Source organism: Gallus gallus, chromosome 3 (assembly GCF_016699485.2).
Source record: "Gallus gallus isolate bGalGal1 chromosome 3, bGalGal1.mat.broiler.GRCg7b, whole genome shotgun sequence".
Lineage (NCBI taxonomy): Eukaryota > Metazoa > Chordata > Aves > Galliformes > Phasianidae > Gallus > Gallus gallus.
In genome coordinates this window covers 92,437,993-92,461,559 of record NC_052534.1, presented here as the reverse complement: position 1 = coordinate 92,461,559, position 23,567 = coordinate 92,437,993, and the positions used below count along the sequence as shown (strand labels likewise).

Sequence of the window (23,567 nt, the reverse complement as noted above, 5' to 3'; positions counted from 1 at the left end):
TTAGCTCAAGTTCCTGTGCTTGGGAAAGATTGCAGAAACTGTACAGAATAATCAAACATAGCAACATTGTGAAATCTCTTAAAATGCTATGCAGAGTTGGTTTGAAATTCTTATGGTTATATTCAAAGATTTACAGATGACATTGAAGTCCTAAACACTTTCCTAAAGAATGACTGTAAAACAGTTTAAGTTTTAATAAAAAATGAACACATTTTTATAGTTCAGTGAATAGTCTGAACTATACTTTCTATGAGCAGTGACGGTGTGCAGCACATTTTTTTTTTTAATAACATATTTATCTTTTTATCATTCATCATTTCATAAAGCTCTGAGAGGAGTTACTAATCATCCACTTTCACAAATAAGTTTCATTCAAGTCATCTGCAGGAGGGATCCATTTTAAGCTCATGTATAAGTACATGGGGGAGAAGTAAGGATGCAAAATGCTTAGAAAACACAAGCAAGTATAGAAGGAAGTGAAACACTGAAAACTAAATTCAGTTGACAACTACACTTGCGATCTACTGGCTGTAACATCATCATTTCAGAGATCCTTCTCTGAAATCATAATAATACAAAGAGAACTTACATCAGATTGATCTGTATCCTGCATCACTCTTTGGCTAGTATCTCCTCATTCAACATTCACAAGTCAAATGGCACACCAGAGCAAAACTGGTACACATGCATGCATCTTCAACTCTCAAACCATAAATGTATGTTGTGATCTAACCCAGCAGGAACCTCAGCATCACACACAAAGTTCTTTGCTCACTCTCCTACCTTCGCCAAGGGAATATGGGAGAGAATCGGAAAAAAAAAGCCAACAAAGTAGATCTTGTGAGATGAGATAAAAGCCATTTACTAAGACAGAAATGACAAGGAAAAAAAAATGCATAACAGTAATGTTGATCATATAAATGTGCAGGTGATGCACAAGCAGTTTTTCACCAGCCACTGATTGATGCCCAGCCAGTCCCCAAGCCCAGCCAAGTGTTTTTTTCTTTCTTTCTTTCTTTTTTTTTTTTTTTTTGCATGATGCCATACGGTATGGAATATTCCTTTCTCCAGTTGAGTTCTGTCCTCTCTCAGCTCCTTGTGCCCTCCAACCAACCCTTTGCTGGCAGGGCATCACATGAACCTGTAAAACTGAAATGTCCTTGGCACCAGTACAGCAACATCTAAAACAGTCTGTTATCAACAGTGTTTTTTCTCCTAAAGCCAAAACATAGCATCATACCAGACATTATGAAGGAAAAAACCAACTCTGTCTCGGCTGAAACCAGGACAACAAAATAGCAATATTAAGACAGTAAGGGTTCCAGCACTTAGTGATTTTTTCCTGTTTTGTCTACATTGTTTGTTTAAAGGAAGAACAAATTTTAACTACTGTCTTTCAAATAACTTGAAGGGAGTCCTTCCAACTTCAATAATTCTGTGATTCTGTAACCTATTTTTTCTCATTCGGACATCTCAGAACAAAATAGGAATAAATAAAAAAAGGAGTTAGTTTCACCTCATTTAGCAGATGACAATGAAAAATGTCTATTTGTGTAAAACACTCTTCAGTCAGGGTATATATTTTTAGTACAGCATATTGTAGAGTTGATGGTTGAGAGTTAAGCATGTGTCATTCACATTCAAGAAAAGAATTGAATTAATCACTGTTGTGGCTTACATAAACAACTACTTACAAAAGAAAAATGTCTGCAGTGCAACAAAAACTGTGTTTTGTCCAAGATATCAACAGGCAGTTGTTATGTTTGGTAGCTTTGTTAAACTCCTATTATTAAACTTTTGTCACTAGAGCTATTTATGCTGATAAAAAGTATCTAGGAGGAAAAGCACGGTCTAGAGAAAGATTTTTTTTAATTCTCCTTATTCTAGAAAGAAAGCTTTTTGTTCAATTCTCTATAATTACACACCCACAGGCAAAAATTACACTTCAAATTATTCATTCAAAAAAGAGAGAATTTGAGAAAAGCATAGCAACTGAAACAAAATTTTAGAGTTGAAATCTCAAGATAACTTCAACTAGAGCTGTCATTAGTGTGCTGGTTAACATTCCACATTAATAGAGATACTGCAATTACCTCCCTTGAATGAATATCTCTGAACCAGCCAGATATAACTGAAACACAGTTCTAATGAGCCATAAGCAAATCTCATTATTCTGTGATACTGGTTGGGATAATGAGTAGCCTAGATTTATGCGGTATAATGCTTTGCACAAAGAATTTTCTTTCAGGCCATAATATTACTGGGCATAGTTCAGAAATAGGTGAACATGCAGAGATCTATTTTGGATTTTCACTTTTCTTCTAACAAATACTAACAACCATTCTGACTCATTAATACAATTATTTGATGCAAATAGCTTATTTACATCAAAGAAGATTACGTGATTAATGTAAATAAAATATTTTTAAAATGAATGCAAAATTTTTAGATTTCATTTTTCTCTTGACTAAAACTTCTGAAAGAATAAAGTGTCCTACTGCAATAGAGAAATTCTTCTACCCCCTCTTCCAATTAACTTTCAAAAAGGTCATGTTTTGATACCAAATAATCTGTTTCCAAGAATCAGAAAGCATATGAAAGTCAACTAGTTTTCAGTTTATCCTGGTTCTGATATGATATTAATGTTGAATCTCTGTTAACACAAAAGCCCTAGTCAGAATTTGAGAACTGTCACATGGAATAGCCTGCTTATCCAAGCCATCAAAAATGGGCTGACTTGACCAGCTATTCCCTGAGACCACTAAAGAGACTGGTTAGACCACAAACCTGAGGATGAAAAATAAGACAGTGGAAGAAACTGTCCCCTGAATGTCAGGCATGGTAAAGGAGTGATGGCTGAGAGGAGGTAACAGTAACTGTGGGAGGCAGGGAGGAGAGGACCTGTGTAGAATTTTGCATGCTATGTTTTAAGTGGACTGTTAGAATGTGTGAGATGCTAGGGTATTCAGGAACAGGACAAAGGTGGAAAAAGGGAGGGGTTAAGGGACTGGGGAGGAACAAGCATGGGAAAATAGAGGAAAAAGGGGGTAAAAGAGGTTGTTTGAGTTTGAAGAATTTCCTGATAAGTGCTTATCTGATAGAGCCCTATGCTTGATTGCTGCAATTTATGCTATATTCTGCAGGAGAAGAAGGAGAATTGTGAGGAAAACACAAGCCTGCATAACTATTTCAGGAAGAAAAGGGGAAAAGGAAAGGGAAATGAAAAAGGAAAAGGAGAAGGAGGGAAGAGGAAAAGGGGAAGGGGGAAGAGAAGAGTTGGAGATTTGACCCTGAAGTTTCATTAGTGCAGCACTGAGAAATTCAGAAGTATTTTTACACAGAGCAACTACTTGTTTATATAATTACCATAAGAAAGCAAATATTTTGGGCACTATGTAAATGCAGAGATACAGTTTTTTAATTATTTCCTTTACCAAAAACTACAAAGGAATGTATCTAAAAGAGCTTCTTTAAACTTCAACAGACAAAACAGACATGGGAGAAATATGCAGAAATATAAAGAAGAGTAGAAATTGCCGTAAAATCAGGGCACTGAGATATAAGGTCTGAATAAGGAGAACACTGCATTCATGGAAGTATAGGACAGAGCAAACTTTAAACATGCCAGATGGGAAGCATAGAAAGAGTTGGCACAGAGTATGCAGCATGATCTCTGAAACCACTCACAGAAACATATTTGAAGTACTGTGATTGATTCCACTCTAGGATATTCACTGCAATGTGTCAATAAGCAAATAGGCAGCCCACCTGATGGAGAGCTCCAACAATTTTCCTTGCTTCTTGGTAGACAGTCTCAGCACTCCAGTGGCTGTTGATGGCTTTGAGGGCCCGGGCCAGGCGGTTGTGTTCTCTCAGCCACAGTGTGTGCATGGCTGTCAATGATGTGACCTCACTCGATCGGCTGTCCCCAGCCATAAAGCATTCAATCCTTTCATCTTCACTTGCATTTGAGTCCTGTGCACAAGGTGATGGAACCCGGTCTGTAAAAGGCAGGTATTCCTGACCATTATCATTAAGTTTACTGTTGACTCTGAGAAGGCCTTCTTCACTTGTTAAATTCCTCAGCTTGTTTTCAACAGTGGAAGTGCTGCCATAGACAGTAGATGCATCAATGAAGGAGGTTAAACCATTAATCTGTTGTCTTGGATTTAAGGCTGATAGATTTCCAAAGAGAATACTGTGATCACCAGTGCCACATGCAGGAGATGAGCGGTAGAAGGGCAAGCAATCCATCCCTTTGGATAATGTGTCATTGGTTGTTACCTGTGTAACAAAAACATGCAATTTCCGAGCTGAAGGCAACACAGATGTTGAATTAAGTTTTGCATAAGTATTTCTATCCATGGTCTCCATTTCCAGTTGTTTCCCAGGTCTAATGTAAGGGTGTGACATTCTCTAAACTCAGAGATGGTCTTCTCTCAGATTTAAGTGAAAAGATGGTTCAACAACTTTCAAGAAAAGACAGAAATAAATTAAAACGTGCTCTATCATTAGATCAAATTACTGTTGTAACACCTTTTGAATACTTCTATGCCTGAATTAGCCCATCTTCACATTTAAAATTCATTACAAAATGTATCACATTGGAGATGTGAACATCTGGTCAAATTACATTCTACTGAGCACCAAGTGAAACAGCAGGTTTACATGTGTACATAAAAAAGTAATGAAGAGTTTCAGTGTCTGCAGGAGCATGTCATAAGAGCATTGTTTCAATACTCAGTTTTAATCTGGTGACAAAACTAAAAAAGGCATACATAATTATTCACTCTGCTTTCTGCTGGTCCCACAAGCATTCTCCCACATTATTTTATGGGACAGCTTTTCTTAGAAGTTTTAAATCATAGAGTTATAGAGACTTTTGAGTTGGAAGAGACACTCATCCAGTCCAACTCCCCTGCAGTGAAGAGGGACACCTACATCTGGATCAGGTTGCCCAGAGTCCCATTCAGCCTGACCTTTTTGACTGTCTTTATAAAAAGCAAAGAATGCTTGTTATATTCATCCCAAGCAAAAGCCTTCCCAGTGCTTTGAACCTCAGACAGCCAATAGGCTCAGGTGAATGGTGATCCAGTGTTTCACTGCTAGTCAGCATGGACATAGGCGGGTTCAGACTATTACTCAGTCAGCTACTCCAAATTCAGGCAAAGGGCTTAGGAGAGATGTGTGGAAATTATCTACTGGAATCCTGCAGTACAAGTAAGGGCATGAGGGGAGAATACAGCCCAAATTAGACAGCTGGAAGGTTTGCCACAGGTGAACATACAGAAAGTTAAGTGAATAGCTTTACAGCTGTAGGAACTGTAGCAGAGATGTTGGAGGGGGAGAGAGAAATGGAAGAAAGGTTTTATGTGCACCGTATGATATTTAAGAGCAAGGCTCAGATGAGCAATTCTATTTCAAAGAACAGAGTTCATATCTAAAGAAAAAATCACCAGATTTCAAAATGACTAAAATCTATCTTCATTTCTTCACTGTCAAATGCATATTTGACATTATGAACTTTGGTGGGGGTTTTTTATTATTTTTTTTTTATTTTTATTTTTAAATACATTATTTCCAAATGGTAATAGCTCTTCATTGTGCATCAACGAGCCATAGCAGTGAGTTAGTTCCAGGAGTTCTAGAAAGATTAATATCAATTAAAAATGTTACCAGATGATGGATTCTGAGTTTTGGGGAATATAACTCTTTTTTTAACCAACTGGTCAACATGAAATGATGTAGAAAGCACTAAAGCTACTTCAATATCTGAAAATAAAAATGTCTTCAAATAATTGACTAATAGTAAATAAATGTTTTGTGTGGAAATGTGAGCAAATCCTTTTCCTTTGTATTGTATTTTCTTGCTGTTCGCTTTTGAAAACTCCTTGGCAGAATACAGTTAACACTGCAGATGTTGTATAAAATGATATAATCTCTTCTTTGTACTTCTAAAAACAAAGGGACTAGTCATTTAAATGGGAATAAAATATCAGGGCAACATTGGAATAGAATAAATGAGTTTCATTTAACAAAAACCTCACCTCACTTATTATACCAAGTAATTTTCTTACTACTGGGAATTTGTGGCAGCAGGGATTGATACCAACAAAACATTTAGGTTAAGAATTTCATATGTTTTCAAAGTTTTGTTTGGTGAAGAACTTCTACAAATATTTCTACACATTAGGTATTAAAAAATCAAAATAAGTTATTTTTGAGGGAAATGCCTAATTTATTATAATTTTTCTTTACTTCACTGATTGCTAAAGTCAGTATTTTTACTCCTTTGGTTTTGCCATATAGTATTTTTTCTCTACGATTAAGTCTCTTGCAATTATTGTGGCTTCTTTTCCTCTACAGTTGGTAATATAAGCAGGAAGATCATTTCACAGTACAGATACCTGAGCTTGACAGCCACAGTGTTGTATGTATTTGAGTGCCTCCTGCTTCTAGTTAAGAGGAAAGCCTGGAAAAAATCAGGTATCATTGGGAAAAATATGAGTCGCCTTTGAGTTGTTGAGCAGTGTGGCTCACAACAAAACATATCAACAGTGAATGAAGTTCATAGTGAATAATCTTCGGTTAACTGCCTCTGCAATTTGAATTCAAATTGTTCTGTGCCCCAGTGGAGAAAAGCAGCAGTAATGAGCATTAAGGGACTGCAGAACTGTATAATGTAGTCTTTTAGCTTTTCATGGGATAAGCAGCATGCAGCCAGCAGCTGAATGTGCAAATAAGAGATTCCTTATGTTATTATTCAGATTACATCAGAAATAATCAGAGAAAAATAAAAGTTTTTTTTTCCTTCTGAAATGATTATAGAATAATATTTTTCTCCAGTATTAAATTCATATCATTTTTTTTCTTTCCTTGTATAATTCTAAAGGGAAAAATATCAGAAATAAATCAATCTCTGGTAAATCAATCACAGTAGTTTTCCTGGTACAGCTGCATGCTGATTTAAACCAATTAAATGTTAACAGTTATGCATGGTAGAATCTGCTTATAGTGAAATTTTTCAATGTGCAGGAATCAGTAATTTCAGGAGACCACAAGGTCTAGGCCATGACCGCATTTAAATAAAAACCTTTCTTGCTGTGAATTTGTTCTGTGCCAAATAGTCTCTTTGAAAAGAATTTTTGCTGTTCCTAAGCAAAAGAAAACTTACTTATGGTTAAGAAAGTTTGTCCTCAAGGAAGACATAAATGTGTGATCTTGGACATGAAGATTGGAAAAGAGTCAGTGGTCTCATCTAACAGCTAGTTGCTATCTCTGAAATGCAGAAGAAAAAGCAGATACTCATTCTGCTGGCTGTTGAATACACAGACTGATCTGTTCTTAGCTAGGACACAAACTTGCCCTATCATATTACACCTTTTGCAAATCACTTCACTTCTTTGTTTCTCTTTCTTTTTCAGCTTTTCTGTAGCGGAACTAAGCAAAGGAAAGCATTTTGGAATCATATCTTATTATAATTGTATGCTATGCCTATCTTAATGTTGGCAATGTAATTAATATTGAATAAAGACAGTAGTTCTCCTGTGAAAGTCCTTCTAATGCTTCATTGTATCTCAGGTCTAGCATAAAACAATCATTGGAATAATGACATATTCTCAGCATCCCACTTCCATGTGTCAGATCTTTAAAAAAGCTAGTTTATTATTATTGTTGTTCATATTACAGTATTCCAAAGAGATACAGATAACGTCCCACAGGATAAGTACAGGCTCGATCTGAGAATCACTGAGTGACTCTCTATAGCCTTTATTATGAAATGTCCAGAACAGGAAATCATAATGTTTCCGGCAAACCTATAAATAATTTACCTACACTTGTCATTAATATTAATGCACTTTCACATATTTCAATCTGTCTTTGAACTGCACTGTCTTATAACATTTTCCAGACATCTTTCCTAACCTGCACAGCCAAGAGCTGCCTTTCCCAAGTGAAAGCCCTGGAGCAGCCATATGGCTGAACACATTTGTCCTCTCGTGTGTTTTAATTTTCCCTTGGGTGCAGCTGTTTTAGGTACACAGCAAGAGTGCAAACAGCAGCCTCTACGTTTTCACTGTTGGATAATACATTATCAGTTTCAATACCTTTGGAAACCAGCTGCAGTGTCTTCATATAAAAAATGAATGTATGATACTAACCATGGCTGTTTTCCAAATATTTGACAGGTAGATGTTAGCTTTACTGAAGATTTGACAAAAGTAGTCACAAAATACTAGATATATAATAAAAGGAAAAGAACCACTATCTTCATATATGTCCCTCTTTAAGCTGTGAATAACAGTGGGACAAAATAAGGCTGAAAATTAATGGAACTATACTAAAGTAATGAATCCACGAGTCAAGAAACTTATCTAAAACAGGACTGCATCTGAATTTCTTTATTTTTCTTTCCCATGGCCATTCTGGCTGTCAGACACTGAACCCCAAAGGTCATATGAGTTCTGTCATGACTCCACTTCTCTGCTACGCTATATAATACTGAGCAAGAGCAGCTCCTGGGCCAGATTCAAAGCTAAATTTAGGACACATACATGTAATTTGTCTTCACAGCAAGTTGAAACACACGCAGTGATTAAGCTCTTCACAACATCAAGATAGAAACAGGACTTATAGCCTTCATTTACAACTTTTTCTTATATTGCAATGCTTCTGATGCATGGGTAGCTTAGGAGTCCTTTGCAGAAGATCCCTTAAACTGCTTCCTCTTTGAGCTGGTGGGATTTCTAGGCAGCTTAAACTAGTCAGAAGTCAATGACTAGATTCCCTTGGTTCCTGTGATTCATGTTTGATTCAAACTATGAACAACAGTATGAGCCTGTTCTCAATTTAAAAGTCTAATTACTAATTACTGTATGTATGACGGCTTTTACTTTCACATGAGAATGAGGGCTTTTTGAAGTTAAAGATCAGTACTGGTTGTACACATGTCATGTATTAAAACAAGAATCATAGTCATTCAAAGATTTCTGCAGTTTTGTATCTATGGCATAGTAAGCAAACCGTATTTTAAAAATGGGATACATTACATAACCTTATTCTGTCATATGGTGGAATCAACCTCTACCTCCTTCATCGGGTCATGTGAAGCACTGCTTATCAGGGATGGGCTTTCTGTCCCATTCAATGAAGGAATGGGAATATTTATATGACTATTAATTAAGAGCATAAAGACAGGAAATCACGTCCTAGCCAAAAGATGGAAATTTGAGGCAGATAGAAACTGGTATATTTTTGTCATTGTGGCTAAATCAGGTTAACCAGTCACTCATACATTAAATACTTAAGATATGATCTGAGAGTTTGATTCCCTAAGATGTCTGTGTTCTTTCTGAACACTTTCAAGCTATGACTGCTCACTTTCAATAGTCCAAATCTCTAAGAGAGAATAAATTTACCTGACTGTGGTAAAAATGCAGGCAGTCATTAATATCACTTAGCACTCCTTAGGGATTATCTCACTGACTGGAAGATGAGCCACCTTTCAACACAGGGCCTAATTCAGTTCTCATTACAGTCAGAAAAATATTTTTCTTTGTGTTAAATTGAAGTGGAATGAGGCACTTAAATCAAAAGGAGACTCTGGTACACTCATCAGTTACTTTCTGTTATGTGCTTTCTACTCTGATGGAACTTGCACCCTATGCAAACTTCAGTGCATAAAGAAGATGATCAGTAATTAAGCTCCAGCCCAATGAAAAGTAATTTACATTGCTCTGAACACAAATTCATGCATCAGTCCAAGGGTTATGATGAGCATGAGTCCCCCCTGCAGAATAAAGTAAAGGTCTGTGTTTTGAGAAACAAAAAATGTATGCCTGCACTTTCAAATTAATTGACAAGATAAAATTCTATATTTATACCAATTAATGTTCCTTCTAATTCCCTAACAAGCTTTGAATTCAAATTTTCGATCTATACAAAGCAAAGATGTGAAGTATGTAAGTTTCAGCAACTCCTTGGAGATTGTTGTATATGCACATTGAAAAGATATCTTTCTGCAAAAGTTTGCATTAGCTGCTGCTTGCACTGAGTGAAGGTAAAATCCTTTCACTTTACCTGGCTGGCAATTTAAAAAAACAGATTTATTATCTCTTTCTTTATTTTCTATGATAGAATTCAGAATTCTGCTGCATGAAAACAATAACACTGGGAGAGACATAAGGTTTCTTTGCAACATCAACTTGAGAAGCAGAAAAATATATTTGTACTAAGTACTGTAGCTGTAGTTTGTTATCTCTGTAAAGCAATTTAAATCCATACCTGTTTCATGTTATGATATATTAGATATCAGATAGATAGATAGATAGATATATTTATATACTAGATATAAATATTTCTATCATCATCTGTTGTGTTATTGATGATCTATTCATTTCCCTTGCAATTATTTTAGCATATGTATATCTCTAATGTATTTTACATTACTCACCTGTCAAGAGCCTGGAATTTGTCTGGAAGAAATTCATTTAAAATCTTACCTTTATCGGAAAGCATGGATTTTGTCTTTCACATGTCATCTGGCACTCCTTTCCTGTTAAAAAGCTGGTTCTACTTATGCTCTGAGGTGTGAATGAAATGTCATGGTCTATGTATTGTCCCCACACCATAATGATGTCAGAATATAGGTTGTCTTCGGTGACAGCCTCATTAGATGCGTTAATTATCTTTCTTGTCACCTCTCGAACCTAGGAAAAGAACTAATTTACCTTGAGTGTCAAGTTGTACTTACTACACACAATCTGATAAAACACTACAATCAGGATGAACAGTAATAAAAGCTATCTCCTCCCACAACCCCTCCTTGCAATATTTCATAGTGTAGAGTACTTTCAATGGCTTGCTTGAAGGAAAAAAAAAAAAAAAAAAAAAAATCTGACAGCACTACTTCTGTTCAGGAGCTGAAACACTGGTGCCCAATGGAGATCTGAGATGCTTCAGTTAAGTTTTTCTTTTTTTTTTGCCAAATGAGCTGTGTATCTTTCATCTGTTCCTTCCCAGAAAATTTTTCAAACCTTGTGCTTTTTTATATTCCTATGTTTTCTTTCTATTTTTTTCTGTTTTCTTCCTTTAACAAATGGATTCTGCTGAGCAACCTCAGATCAGCACGGATACGCAGTGGTTCTGGGCTATTCTGCATTAAGAGAGCATCTTATGCAGCCCAGAAGACAGGCATGGTAGCATATACATGGTAGCTGGAAACTCTACTTCATTATTCCAGGCAGGGAGAAGCCACAAGGTATTTCCTAAATCACTTCTGTGAAAACTGCATGGAGATACAGATGCTCTTAGAGGGAACACATGGATATATCAACGGTACATGCTCAGCTGACATTGACTTGAACTGAAGCCATCTGGAGCAAAATCAGCAGTTTGATATGATTAGGATATTGATATTATTCACAAATTCCTCCGTCATGCAGCAAAACATTCCATCAATTAGGAGTCAAGCAATTGAAAGGGCAGCACATAAAGTAGAGTAAAATTCTGTAATAAATATGGGGGTTATATAATGAATGCATAAGGCAGATGCAGTTAAATAGAATTGGTGAGGACAAGAGGCAATGTGGGACTTGCTAAGAACACCAGTGTTTATACTGAAATAGTCGAGGGTAGAGATACATGACACTCATCAGAAATACAAGTCCTTATATCAGTATTTGAATAACTTTGATGGTCACAGGTCTCAAACTTGTTTTCTAATTCAAAAACTCAAAACTAATTGGAGTTAAATTTCTCAACTATGTTCTGTTCCATCACTTTGCAATAATCCTCAACCTTCAAAGAATCATAAAATGGCTTAGGTTGGAAGAGATCTTAAAGATCTTTGAGCTCCCACTCCCTGCCATGGGCAGAGTTGCCAATCACCAGATCAGGCTGCATCACCCAACCCGGCCTTGAACATCTGCAGGTTGGACTTATACCTTGCATTCATTTTATTTACTTGTTTCTTTTTATAGATTATGAGTAGTTAGTCAATAGTAAAAAAAAAAAAAGATGAAATAATGTAAATGGGGAAAAACAGTTATGGCACTAGTTTTATCATATCTTCAAATTAAAACACAGAAGCTTTCTGGTTGTCAGATATGATCAAATTCTGTGAAACCATGTAAGGTTTTTTAAGTGTGTTTTACTTCACAAGTATGTACTCTAATGAATCTAAAAACAGGCAGTTTGTAAAGCCTGGAAATTTACTTATGCAAATGTCAGATTTTCCTCTCCAAGCACTAAATTATGTAGCTTAGAGATCACGTTATTTAATTAATAACATGAGTTGCAGGTGACATTAACACTAAATTCTCTTCTTCATCCTGATTAAACATGTGGTGGTTAAAATAAAAAGACTTTGAGCCCATTAAAAGTCAGGTTTTGAGAAATGATGACAAATCAGGAATAGTAAGTCTAGCTCAAATCATTGTACACTGCAATGGGGAATTTTTCACTCATTCCCCTATGCAGATACTTTTTGTTCAGACTTTCCTCCCTGCTATTTTCTAAGCACATGGGCTGCAAAGATTTGTAAATACTGCAAAGACTTCTTAGCTTAGTAAATTGAACTTTCTAAAAAAAAAAAAATCTGGTTTCATAGTAATATTTTTCAACTAAGGTATGTTAATCAAGGTGGCAACATTTTGTATTTGTACACATATAATACATATAGATTGCACATGTTGTATATGCATTATATTTATTCAGTTAACAGCCATTCTCGTCTTCCTTTCCTGAATAAGGAGTCATAAAATCATCAGCATATTTACATTAGAACAAAATTCTGGAGACCAAGTGGTGCAACTTTCTGTTACAAGAAGGAAATAGGTTAGTTAGAGCTCCAAGAGCATAAAGCTCTTGGCTCTTAGATATTTCCCATGAGGGGTACTCCAGAGGTAGTCCAGTTAGTTTACTGTAGCATTTAATTGTCCTCACAGCAAAGCATTTTTCTTATATCAAGAAAAAATATGGAGCAACTTGTAGTTGGCTCTTGCTTTGTCAGTGTGCATCACTGTGAAGACAGTACTTTCCTCTTTCTGTAATGGCCTTTTCAGCATGAGAAGACTGTGTCTAGGTCTACCCTAAGACTCCTTTTCTCAAGGCTGAGCAATAACAACCCCGTGTCTACTGGTTGCCCTGCAACTGAAGGGAGTCCTGCCTGCTCTTTCTATGGTCCAGGTTCTTTTGCTGTTTGATTTCTTGATGTAAATTTAGGCTTTTTGTGGCAGATATGTTTATAGCCAGTGTTTCACATGGTATACTTTCTAACCAGGGGTAGCAGGACTCCATCGTATCGAACGCTGGGATCCCATCCTCGAGGTTGACTGAGTCCATCTTCATAGGCTGGTGGGAGCCATCTAGCCAAGGCTGTGTTGGATGCTCCCCATCTAGTATGCTCCCTGGGAAAAAAAAGAAGAAAAACAAAGAAAAATAGTGCACAAAGAACCTTCAACTCTGAATAATTCTGAATATAAAATAATTGTCAGCCACAGGACAATAATTCCTTGTAACAAGATGTTCATATAATGATCTTGGCAAAGGAATCAATTATTGGTCTTCACGTATGCCAACATCAATTTAACAAGAAGGGATGCTATCAGACTCATGAAAGCTTAAAAGAAAAAATGGGTACTTGTCATACAGAGGTGATCATTTAACAAGATCTATGAAGGAAGAAGAATGAAAGGAGAATGATGGCTTAAGCTGTTGGATTCAGTGGCAGAGCTCCTTTTGGTTGCACCTATTTTTTGGGAAGGCTTATGAACAAGCCTAAGCTCTGGTATGCATTTAGTTGTTAGCATGATGCAGCATTTCTCCAATCAACACCTGGCTGCACACACCTTGGGATTAGCGCAGACCAGTTTTCCATGCTGCAGTCAGCCTTTTTGAAAGAAGGTAGGACAAGAGTTTAAGTGCAAAAGAATGTAGACAGCAGTAAGGTCATCCTTGATTAAATACTCATGAAATTATTCATGGTCTTTTTATTTATTAGTTCAGTCATTGAGTCCTGGGCTTGTCCCAGTTAGTTTTCCTACTACCATGAAAACTTCTATTGCATTTTCTCTAGGTGGAGAATGTTTCAGGTGTTTTTTTATTGTTTGTCGATTTGCTTTACATGATCTGTGCAATAAATCTTATAATTGTTATATATATATATAAGATATTATCAAGAAGAAATACAGTTTTAGAAATGTATGCAGTAATCTCTGACTGTTAGTAGAAATATAGCATGTTATAACATTTATATTTCTATTAGGTACTAAAGAGGGAGCACTTAATTAATCCTTCATTGATCTCTAGCACACTGATATGACTCAATTTGCCAAGTAATATGATAGAGTAATGCACTTAATTATCCACAATAATTCACATTTGAAAGTTGAAGTATGTTTCAATAAAGCATTCAAATTAGTTACAGTTAATTTGTCTTTATTGAAATTGCACAAAATACTGTACATAGTGTAGTGCTATTTCACTCAATTAAAAATAATGAAATGTTAATTTTGCAGCTTAACTAGTGATTTTTCTCCTGATTGCTTTTATATTGTAGCAGCTTACTGGAATGCTACTTTAGTAAAACCCCTCTCAGATGCCTTGTTATTATTCTATTAAACATGTTAATGTCTTGGAATTTTGCATGAGTAATAAATATTTTATCTAGGGTAGATGAAATAATGAGAATTTGGTATCATTACACGCTTACATAGTAGTCAAATTTGATAATGATACATTCTGTTTATGGAAAGTGGAACTTTTCCTTCACTTGTGAAACAGTAGAATTACACTATCGGGATATTGTTTTTACTCCCTTAGGAGGAAACTGGAATTTTAAGATACTGCTCACTATCCAGATTTACGTCTTTTGAATGACATCTAGCTTCTATTTAAGTGAAGCAGCCATTCTAAAGGAAACATCTCAATTTCTTTTCATAGTCAGTGGATTCAATCAGGATTCATCATTCTTTACCCTATTCTGCATATTGGTCTACCTATACCCTACACCATGAATATTGGTGTACCATATTCAAACCTATAACTCTTATAGTATTAGAGCTTCAAACTAACCATCAGGTTCTTGCTCGATAAAACTATTAAAGGCACAAAAATGAAACAAAAATCTGACAGATAAATTTCCTCCTAGATGCTCAAATAGCAAGCATAAAAAAAATTAATATAGTCATCTAAACTCCTGGCATCAACCCTGAAAAAGAGACACCTCATGAGTGCCATCCTGTCATCCTGTACTATCTCTTACTATTAGGAACAACTGAAGACACAATCTTGCAGTAGACATATCAATACCTCAGAAAGGTAAGATTAGAGGACCTTAATTTGCACCATAAGATGCCTTTCTTTTAGTACCTGTAATTTATCTACCTTTGGATCATTTTCATTGCCCTAAACATTAAAAAAAAAAACAAAAAAAAACCAAAAACACAGATCAGTGGAGTTAGTTGGGATAAAAATGAACAAACAAACAGATGAAACCAACTTGGGAGTACCTTAGCTTCCAGTTCTCTTAATTATTATTGTACATTTATTTTGCTTATTATTCACACGTAAGCCTTCAGACATACAAAAAAGTAAAATTTGTTGATATGTGTTACTAGTGAATGAGGATAATGATACTGCTGGGAATGTTTGATGTCATGACAATATTCTCCAAAGAAAGCCATGCTCATGCTGTTCTGTTATGCCTTTGTTCTACGAATTTCATGCAAAAATAAACTCTGTGCTAGGAGAATAAATATTTTGTAATTGTGCTGATTTGTCCCAAATATGCAAACTGATTAAGCAAAGAATCTGTTAAGAAGTTCCATGCTCACTTTTAAATATATGTAACCAGTTTTGTTTTGTTTGCTTGTTTTTTTCTTACAGGCCAATTAATTTCACTGTGAATTTTGTTTTTAAATGCTACCCAAGAAATGCAAGATTTCCTGACCTAAAGCATAGTTGTACATTCCTACTGGGTAACTAAAATCATTAATATAATTAAATGCTTTCCACTTGTAATTGCAGCTGTAAAACATTGAAAACTATAGACGAGTACTTTTTGTTAATGTTTGAAGTTTTAAGTTAGCGTACATTATAAAATTTGTTGTTTACATAACAGTAAAATGAACCTTTTCAGCTGATGTACTTCAGTAAAGCTTGAGGTATTTCAAGATATTCACCAAGTTTTAGACTAAGATCTAACCTGATGGTTTCAAAGTCTATGGTTTTTTTTTGTTGTTGTTGTTTGTTTTTTTACCTTGCACCTTCTACGGAAGTTTTAAGTGAAGAGTGTAAATAGTTTAAACACTGGTTTAAATAGTTTAAAAACTACAAGCATACAAATATACAAAGTAGAAACAGCAACTAAAGACTAACCAAACCCAATGGATCATAGTTAGTCCAGCCAATTTTAGAAACCTCTATAAACATCCTTGTATTACTAGTTACCACAGAGAAAAAGATGTTTTAATTTACCCACAACTGTTATTCTCTCCAGAAATGAAGAGAAAGACCTCAGCAACAATGCCTGAATATGAGAAGCTTCATCTGTGTGCTTATATTTGGCTGCTTGGCCAATATTTTCAAGCTCCAACAGAGTTGTCAGTACAAATATTATACTAACTATTAGTTCAGATTCCAAGCAATTCTGAAAGTGCCTGGGGGAATTCACGTATATCCAGATAGATTTATAACATTGATGCATATTGGGTTGTGTCCTTTCAACAAAGAGCTTAACATGCACATTCCTTACAAATGACTTGTGATGCAGAAATACTGATTCATCTCATTAAAACTGAGTGATTGAATAATAAAACTGCAGAATGTTACCACTGCTCAGTCACCGTATTGCAGAATGCCTTAACCTGTGTAATGCTAATGGTCTTCCATTTACAGCTCTGCAGTAGCGTATGATTGCAGCCTGCCTTTCCATTTGTGACCTTAAGCCCAGGTAACCTGAGGCTAAGTATAAATACCATTTGTCCTTATACTTGAAAGGTCTCTTATTCTCCATTTTACATCCTCATTGTATTGAAGTATTATGAAAATATAGTCATATATGTTAAGGTGAGTTTTGTAGGAAATAATCCTGACTTATATTAGGGTAAAAGTAGATAATAAGTAAACAATAGACATTCAGATAGTCAATCAGTACATTCATAAAAATAGATATATAAAACTAAATATATCACCTAGAATTTTTATGTGCATGTTCACTTAGTATTAAGGTTGTGAGAGAATAAAAAAAAATGAGAATCTACTTGATTTTCTTATTGCTCGTTGTGAAGAAGTAATTCTTTTCTGTTCAATATTGTTCTAATTTAATGGAAGATGGAAGCTGGGTTAGAATTTAATCTGTTTAATTTATATAGAAAAAGACATCTACTGAATAAGTCCACCCTATATTTAAAGCTTCTTACGTAATCTTAGAAGCTTTGAAAGGGAGAGCCTCTCTGCAAATATTAGTGTAGAAAATTTGAGATGAAGAGTCTCTACCCCTGGGATCTTTAAGAGGCACCTCATTTAGAGAGACACTGATGTCAAATGATTGAACTCATCCACCCAGTTTTTCTAGGAAAAATAAAGGTAAATTATTGAGTTTAAAGAAAGAGAAAGAAAGAAAGGAAGAAAGGAAAGAATAAAGAAAGGAACAAAGAAAGAGGAAAGATTTTTCAGGGCATAATCCTTAACATACATACCTGTTATTGCAGGCACCAGTGATAAGTCGATACTTATTAGCTAAGCAATTGTTTGGACATTTTGGTGGCAACATATAAGGCAGACATCCAGAAATGTTAGCAATCATAGTAAGCAGATCAGCTGATAAAAGATCTGTAAGGAAGAACCCAAGTATTCTGTTGACATATGGCTTCTATGGGAGAAAAGACATTATTGTCAGCAGCAATTACAGCATTTGCATTTCTTTCTGGGAAAGAGCATTAGTTAGATGTGCTGCAGTAGATAGTCTTAGGGACTTAGAGGAGATATAAAGTGAAGCGGAAGAGCTATTTTTATTATCTCATGAGTAGAGAATAAAAGCAAAGCCATCCATCCATAGCGGAGACCTGAGGAGGACCTGCTCCTTTCTCTTCTTTAATCTTCTCCTCTCTGCATTCTCTTCTCTTTCCATGCATTGTGGTCACATCATTTGGCAAGTCCTTATACTTAAAACAAAGGTATAAAAAATATTGTTCAGGAGCAGATGTATATACTAATGAACAAATTCTTGGGACAGGAAGGATATTGAAAGTATCCTATTAAAGTTGGGATAGCTGACTATATACCTACATGCAGAGTGGGAGAAGAATAGAATCACTGCCCAGAAATTGAGGGCTAGGGAAAAACAGGCTGCATTCATATTACTTTGTAATATGTATGTAATATGTAATAAATTCATATTACTCTGTGAGCTGGCAACCTCTCTCACACACACACATATATATAGATACATGAAGGGCAGATACATTAAAGGTGCAAATGAAGGAAGAGCAGCATTCTTCCTTAAACTCCTACCTTTCAAACTGACTGTAACCCTCATGAGACAAAACAAAATGGTAGAAGCAGTGACTATTGCCCCTGCCTCCTCGCTGCCTGCTGCGGGTCACTTTTCTGTTTTTCTCATCCAACCATGAACTAAACTGATTTAGTCCATTAATCAAGTGAAAAAATGTAAGTCAGAAACAAACAAACAAATAAAGAGAAAAGAGTCAAGAGTCAAATCAGCTGAAAAATGTTCCACTGAGCAACTAGAATCTGTGCAAGGTAGTGGTGAGGGCGGAGAGAGAATGGGTTGTTTCACCAGATATATAATGTTGCTACTATGTCCTAGCTACCCATGTTAAAACAGTGGGTACAGATGCATTCACATATTAGTTCAGGTTCAAAGTCATGCTCAGAATCCTATTCCCACCATCAGTATTTCTTAGGCATTGATTCATATGTTTGCTTTAAAACATTTTGTTCTTTGTTTCACAGAAAACTACCCTTTGACGTGGCAAATAAAATGCATTGAGTCTATCCAACTTCTGTGCAAATGGCTTTAGTTCTGTAAATTTATGAGTTTTGTACACTTTGTGACTTAAAAATTCTAGTTCTTTTGAAACTGTACCAGTCAGAAGATCACTGTATCTCTGTGAGTCTGTGAAAATACAAATATACACATACACAAATAGAAATATTTATAGTTCTACAAAAGTCCCATTCATTTAGTAAGCCAGATGTTTCCTTGAGGAAAAAAAAAAAAAGAAAAAAAAGATAACTGTAGATTTTTGTGTTTGTCTACAACACTCTAATGCCTTGGCATCTTGAAAAATATTGTCATGGTATAATTTCAAGATAGAGAATACAGATTATAAATCTCTAGCTTACTTTAAGTGAAGGAATTATATTTTGAAGGAAAAAAAAAAATCTGAATTTTTGGCTTTCCTGACACCAGGGACTCATCTTGAAATTAATCCTGAACAGCAACAAGAACTTTACTTTACTTGGATAATTACACATCACTGAACTTTCTTGATTACCTCTGTTTATTTCTCCATCTAACATAAAAAACAGTTGAAATAATAATGAAGTGAAAGCAAATTTGCAACTGCAATATATTATTAAATTAATTTTGGAGATATGAAAATATTTTCTTAAAATAAGCTATCAGTAAGACCATCTATTTCCAGAGGTAATATATAGTTCAAAGTGCCAGTGTCAGAGAGTGATAGGAACTGTATTATTTTGCTTGTAAGGTCTTTGTCTCAGAAGCACTAAACCCAAAAATATTTCACTATAAACAAGAAGTTTGTAACAATGTGAATATGCAAAACTATTTATAGACAATATGGTCATGAGTTCACAGGATGCCAATAGCAAAGTACTAGTCTCCTCAACTCTTCAGTAAAGAAAAATGTAAAACAGTGACTACATGGGGTGCTTTTAAGAAGAACAGGGAGAGCATCCTGGCCCCAGGATGTCGGCAAGATATGTATATCTGCCTGAAGTAAAAAATAAGCAAAGATAGTACAACTTTAATCTAAAAGACAATATTCAAGAAATCAACAGGGATTTTTACTGATGTGTTTACCAGTTGGATGCAAAGAACGCTTGTACTTCTGGCAAACTCTTTGTTTCAACACTTGAATTGACATTTCCATTCGTTCCGCTGCTTGGGAAATATCTTGACTGTCTTGTTCAGGAAATTTTGAGAAGGCCAGCAGTGAGGTAGGACTTGCTATTCCCTTATCTTGGATATTTCTATAATAAAAATAAAACAATAAACTCGTTAATAAGTGTACTTGTCTATGTTGGGTATATTCTAAGTTTGAGGTATAACTTGAATCAAAGGATGTACTGGGAAAGCAAAAATGAAAAATACATTTTTACTTTGCTTTGCAAGGAAAACTCTGGAAAGGGCCCTTCTGTTGAGCACACATAACAGTGTTAAAGTTTGTGTGAAGCTGTCAGGATGAAACAGAAACTGATATGGTGGACAAAGTCTGCAGCACAAAGTAGCTGAGAAGGCTCATGCAGAATAATCACAGTATAGAAGTCTCCCTGTTGAGACATCTAAGTGAGTAGGCTTCATTTTTATATAACATTTAATATTACTGACCACCTCAGTCATTACAAACAGATTCATGACTTGCCCTGTCACCAGGGAAACAATCACAGTTGTCTAGATGCTGTCTGCAGCTGACAATTAGAAACATTTCCTCTCAGAGATGGTCCAAACACTTGCCTTATTAGCTGTAGATGGAGTTTCGGCATTTAGTTTAGCAGGAGTTAATTACACAGTTACATGGCAATATGTTACTTAACCAGTCTGATCTAACCTTTAAGCAGTTTGATTAGACAACATCTTTTCAACTTAAACATAAGAAAAAAAGAATCACAGAATCATAGAATGGTTGGAAGGAACTTTAAATATTACCTAGTTCCAAACTCCATGCCGATGGGACACCTTCCCCTAGACCAAGTTGCTCAAAATCCCATCCAAATGGGCCTTGAACACTTCCAGTGATGGGGCATCCTCAACTTCTCCTGGCAACATGCTCCAGTGCCTCATCACTCTCAGAGTGAAGAATTTATTCCTTATATCTAATTTAAATCTACCTTCTTTCATTTTAAAGCCCTTACCACCTGTCCTAGCACTATATGCTCATGTAAAAAGTCACTATCCAGTATCCAGCATCTCTTAGGCACTACTAAGCCACAATGAGGTCTCTGCAGAACCTTCTCTTCTACAGGTTGACTAACCCTCTCTCTCTCAGCCTCACTACATAAGAAAATTATTCCAGCTCTCTGATCATCGTGTCACTCCTCTGGACTCATTCCAGCAAACTCATGTCCTTCTATCTCTGAAGGCATAGAATGCACCCTCAGCAAGTTTGCTGATGATATGAAGCTGGGAGGAGTGGCTGACACACCAGAAGGCTATGCTGCCATTCAGTGTGACCTGGACTGATTGGAGAGCTTAGAGACGGGGGTGAACATTAAGGGGTTCAACAAGTACAAGTGCAGTGTCCTACATGTGGGGACAAATAACCTCATGCCTCAGTACAGTCTGGAGGTTGATATGCTAGAAAAGAGAAGGATCCTTCTCCTGTGGGGAAGGACCTGGGTGTCCTGGTGGACCACAGGATGACCATGAGTCAGCAGTGTGCCCTTGTGGCCAAGAAGGCCAATGGTATCCTGGGGTAAGTTATAAAGAGTGGTCAGCAGGTCAAGAGAGGTGATCCTCACCCTCTACTCTGCCTTGGTGACACCACATCTGGGGTACTGTGTCTACTTCTGGGCTCCCCAGTTCAAGAAAGACAGGGAATTTCTAGAGAGAAACAAGTGGAGGGACACAAAGAGTATTAGAGGCCTGAAGCATCTCCCTTATGAAGAAAGGCTGAGGGACCTGGGACCGTCCAGACTGAAGAAGAGAAGACTGAGAGGGGATCTTATCAATGCTTATGAATGCCTACTGGGCGGGAGTCAAGTGACTTCAAAGGCTTTTCTAGATATTGAATGTGTCCTTAATTGATACAAGAGTCTTAGCCTTCTCAATTATCCTTTACACAGAAACTCTTCCTGTCATTTCAGGAAAAGAACTTGAGAACACTTCTAACTATGACACTGAGCTATCCTGCTCCTCAGCAGTATACTTTGAGTTTTTGATATACAATTAGGAATTCTGCTGGAGTATTAAAAGTCCTGAAACATCTAGTAAGTTAGAAGATGCCATAACCAAATGCAAGAACTGGGGTTTAGTATTTCATACTCACTTGAGGAAAATATTGGTCATACATCATGTAAAAAGAAATATGCATGACCAAGTAAACATTTCTGTATCAGGGAGTTACATGACAACCTCTGTAAAAATTAGCTAGAACAAAACACAAAACAAACCACCCTTATGGACAAGGTACGTCCCATACATTTTCTTCAACCTTGTTTCTAATCTTATGAATTGTGTAAGATCATCACAGTGGTTATTAGTTTGTCAAACTTGTGTTTCCTCCCCTCTTTTCACCTCCTAATTCAATGTATCCATTCTAGTCTCTTCTAGTTCATACTCATGCTCCCAGAGATGAGCTCTGATTCTGGAAGGAGATGCTGTTTTTTGTCACTAATTAAAAAAAAAAATTGTATTAATTTGTAATAAAGAAATAGCCCCATGAAACTAAGACAACAACCTGTGATATTATTATTTGGAAGATGAGAGATATCTGGGAGGAAGATAGTTTATATTTGCCAGATGCTCAGTTACTGAGTCTCATTGCAGATCAATATTAAAATATATGTATATCTATCTACACAAAACACATTCTCCAAAGTACATGCTATACATCATCATCCAGCGTCTGATATTCTGTTTCTGAGATTTCTTTCTGTCTTCAATTAATGTATTTATAAAGTAATTTTTTTTTAGAGATTGCAAGTCAGAACAAATGCCTTAGACATTTGCTGCTGTTCTGATCTCCTGTAAAGGCAGCACGGTGCAGAATATAAAGGGAGTATCTTTTCTTCGTTCTCAAAATATGTATGTACATGGCTACTGTTGCTGTATGACCAGGGTGACTGAAATATGATGCCAAGTGGGTTTCTGCAACTGTAATTATAACAATGGATTCAGAACATTGAAAATGATTTTGCAATTCATTACGTATATAGTCTCATAGATAGCCAATTTGAGTTGGCATAGATAGGGACCAAATACAATAAAACATATTAAGTTGGGGGTTTTACAATTCAGATACTTTGAAATTGCTGAGACGTGGTAAGGAAAGAATAGTTCAGGAATTTAAGTGATTAAACACCTGATGTAAGGAAACCTATTTGTCCAGTTCAATCACAATTCAAGGTTAAAATGAGGTCTGAGGAAAAAAAAAAAACAGTTATTTTGACTCAGACAGCTTGTAGCTCAGACCTCTAGATCAGGAATTCAGCAAACATCGGGTTGGACTACTGTACGTGGAATGATTAAGAGTTTTCCCATTCTAACCTGAAAAAGATACTGCCTTTTTATCTCAGAACTGCCTTTTCAGTCTCAAAGGTAGCACCGAGCTCATCTGTATTGCACTGTGGTTTCC

The 23,567-nt window shown here is 36.0% G+C and overlaps 1 protein-coding gene across 1 annotated transcript in view; it reads right to left on the bottom strand.

Moving 5' to 3' along the window:
- TPO (thyroid peroxidase) overlaps positions 1-23,567 on the bottom strand; it is a 49,045-nt gene that overhangs the window by 12,394 nt on the left and 13,084 nt on the right. Inside the window, 5 exon segments of the mRNA XM_046939321.1 lie at positions 3,769-4,284; positions 10,503-10,709; positions 13,280-13,409; positions 17,703-17,835; positions 20,075-20,244. Of these exon segments, the coding sequence (XP_046795277.1) occupies positions 3,769-4,284; positions 10,503-10,709; positions 13,280-13,409; positions 17,703-17,835; positions 20,075-20,244 (1,156 nt within the window).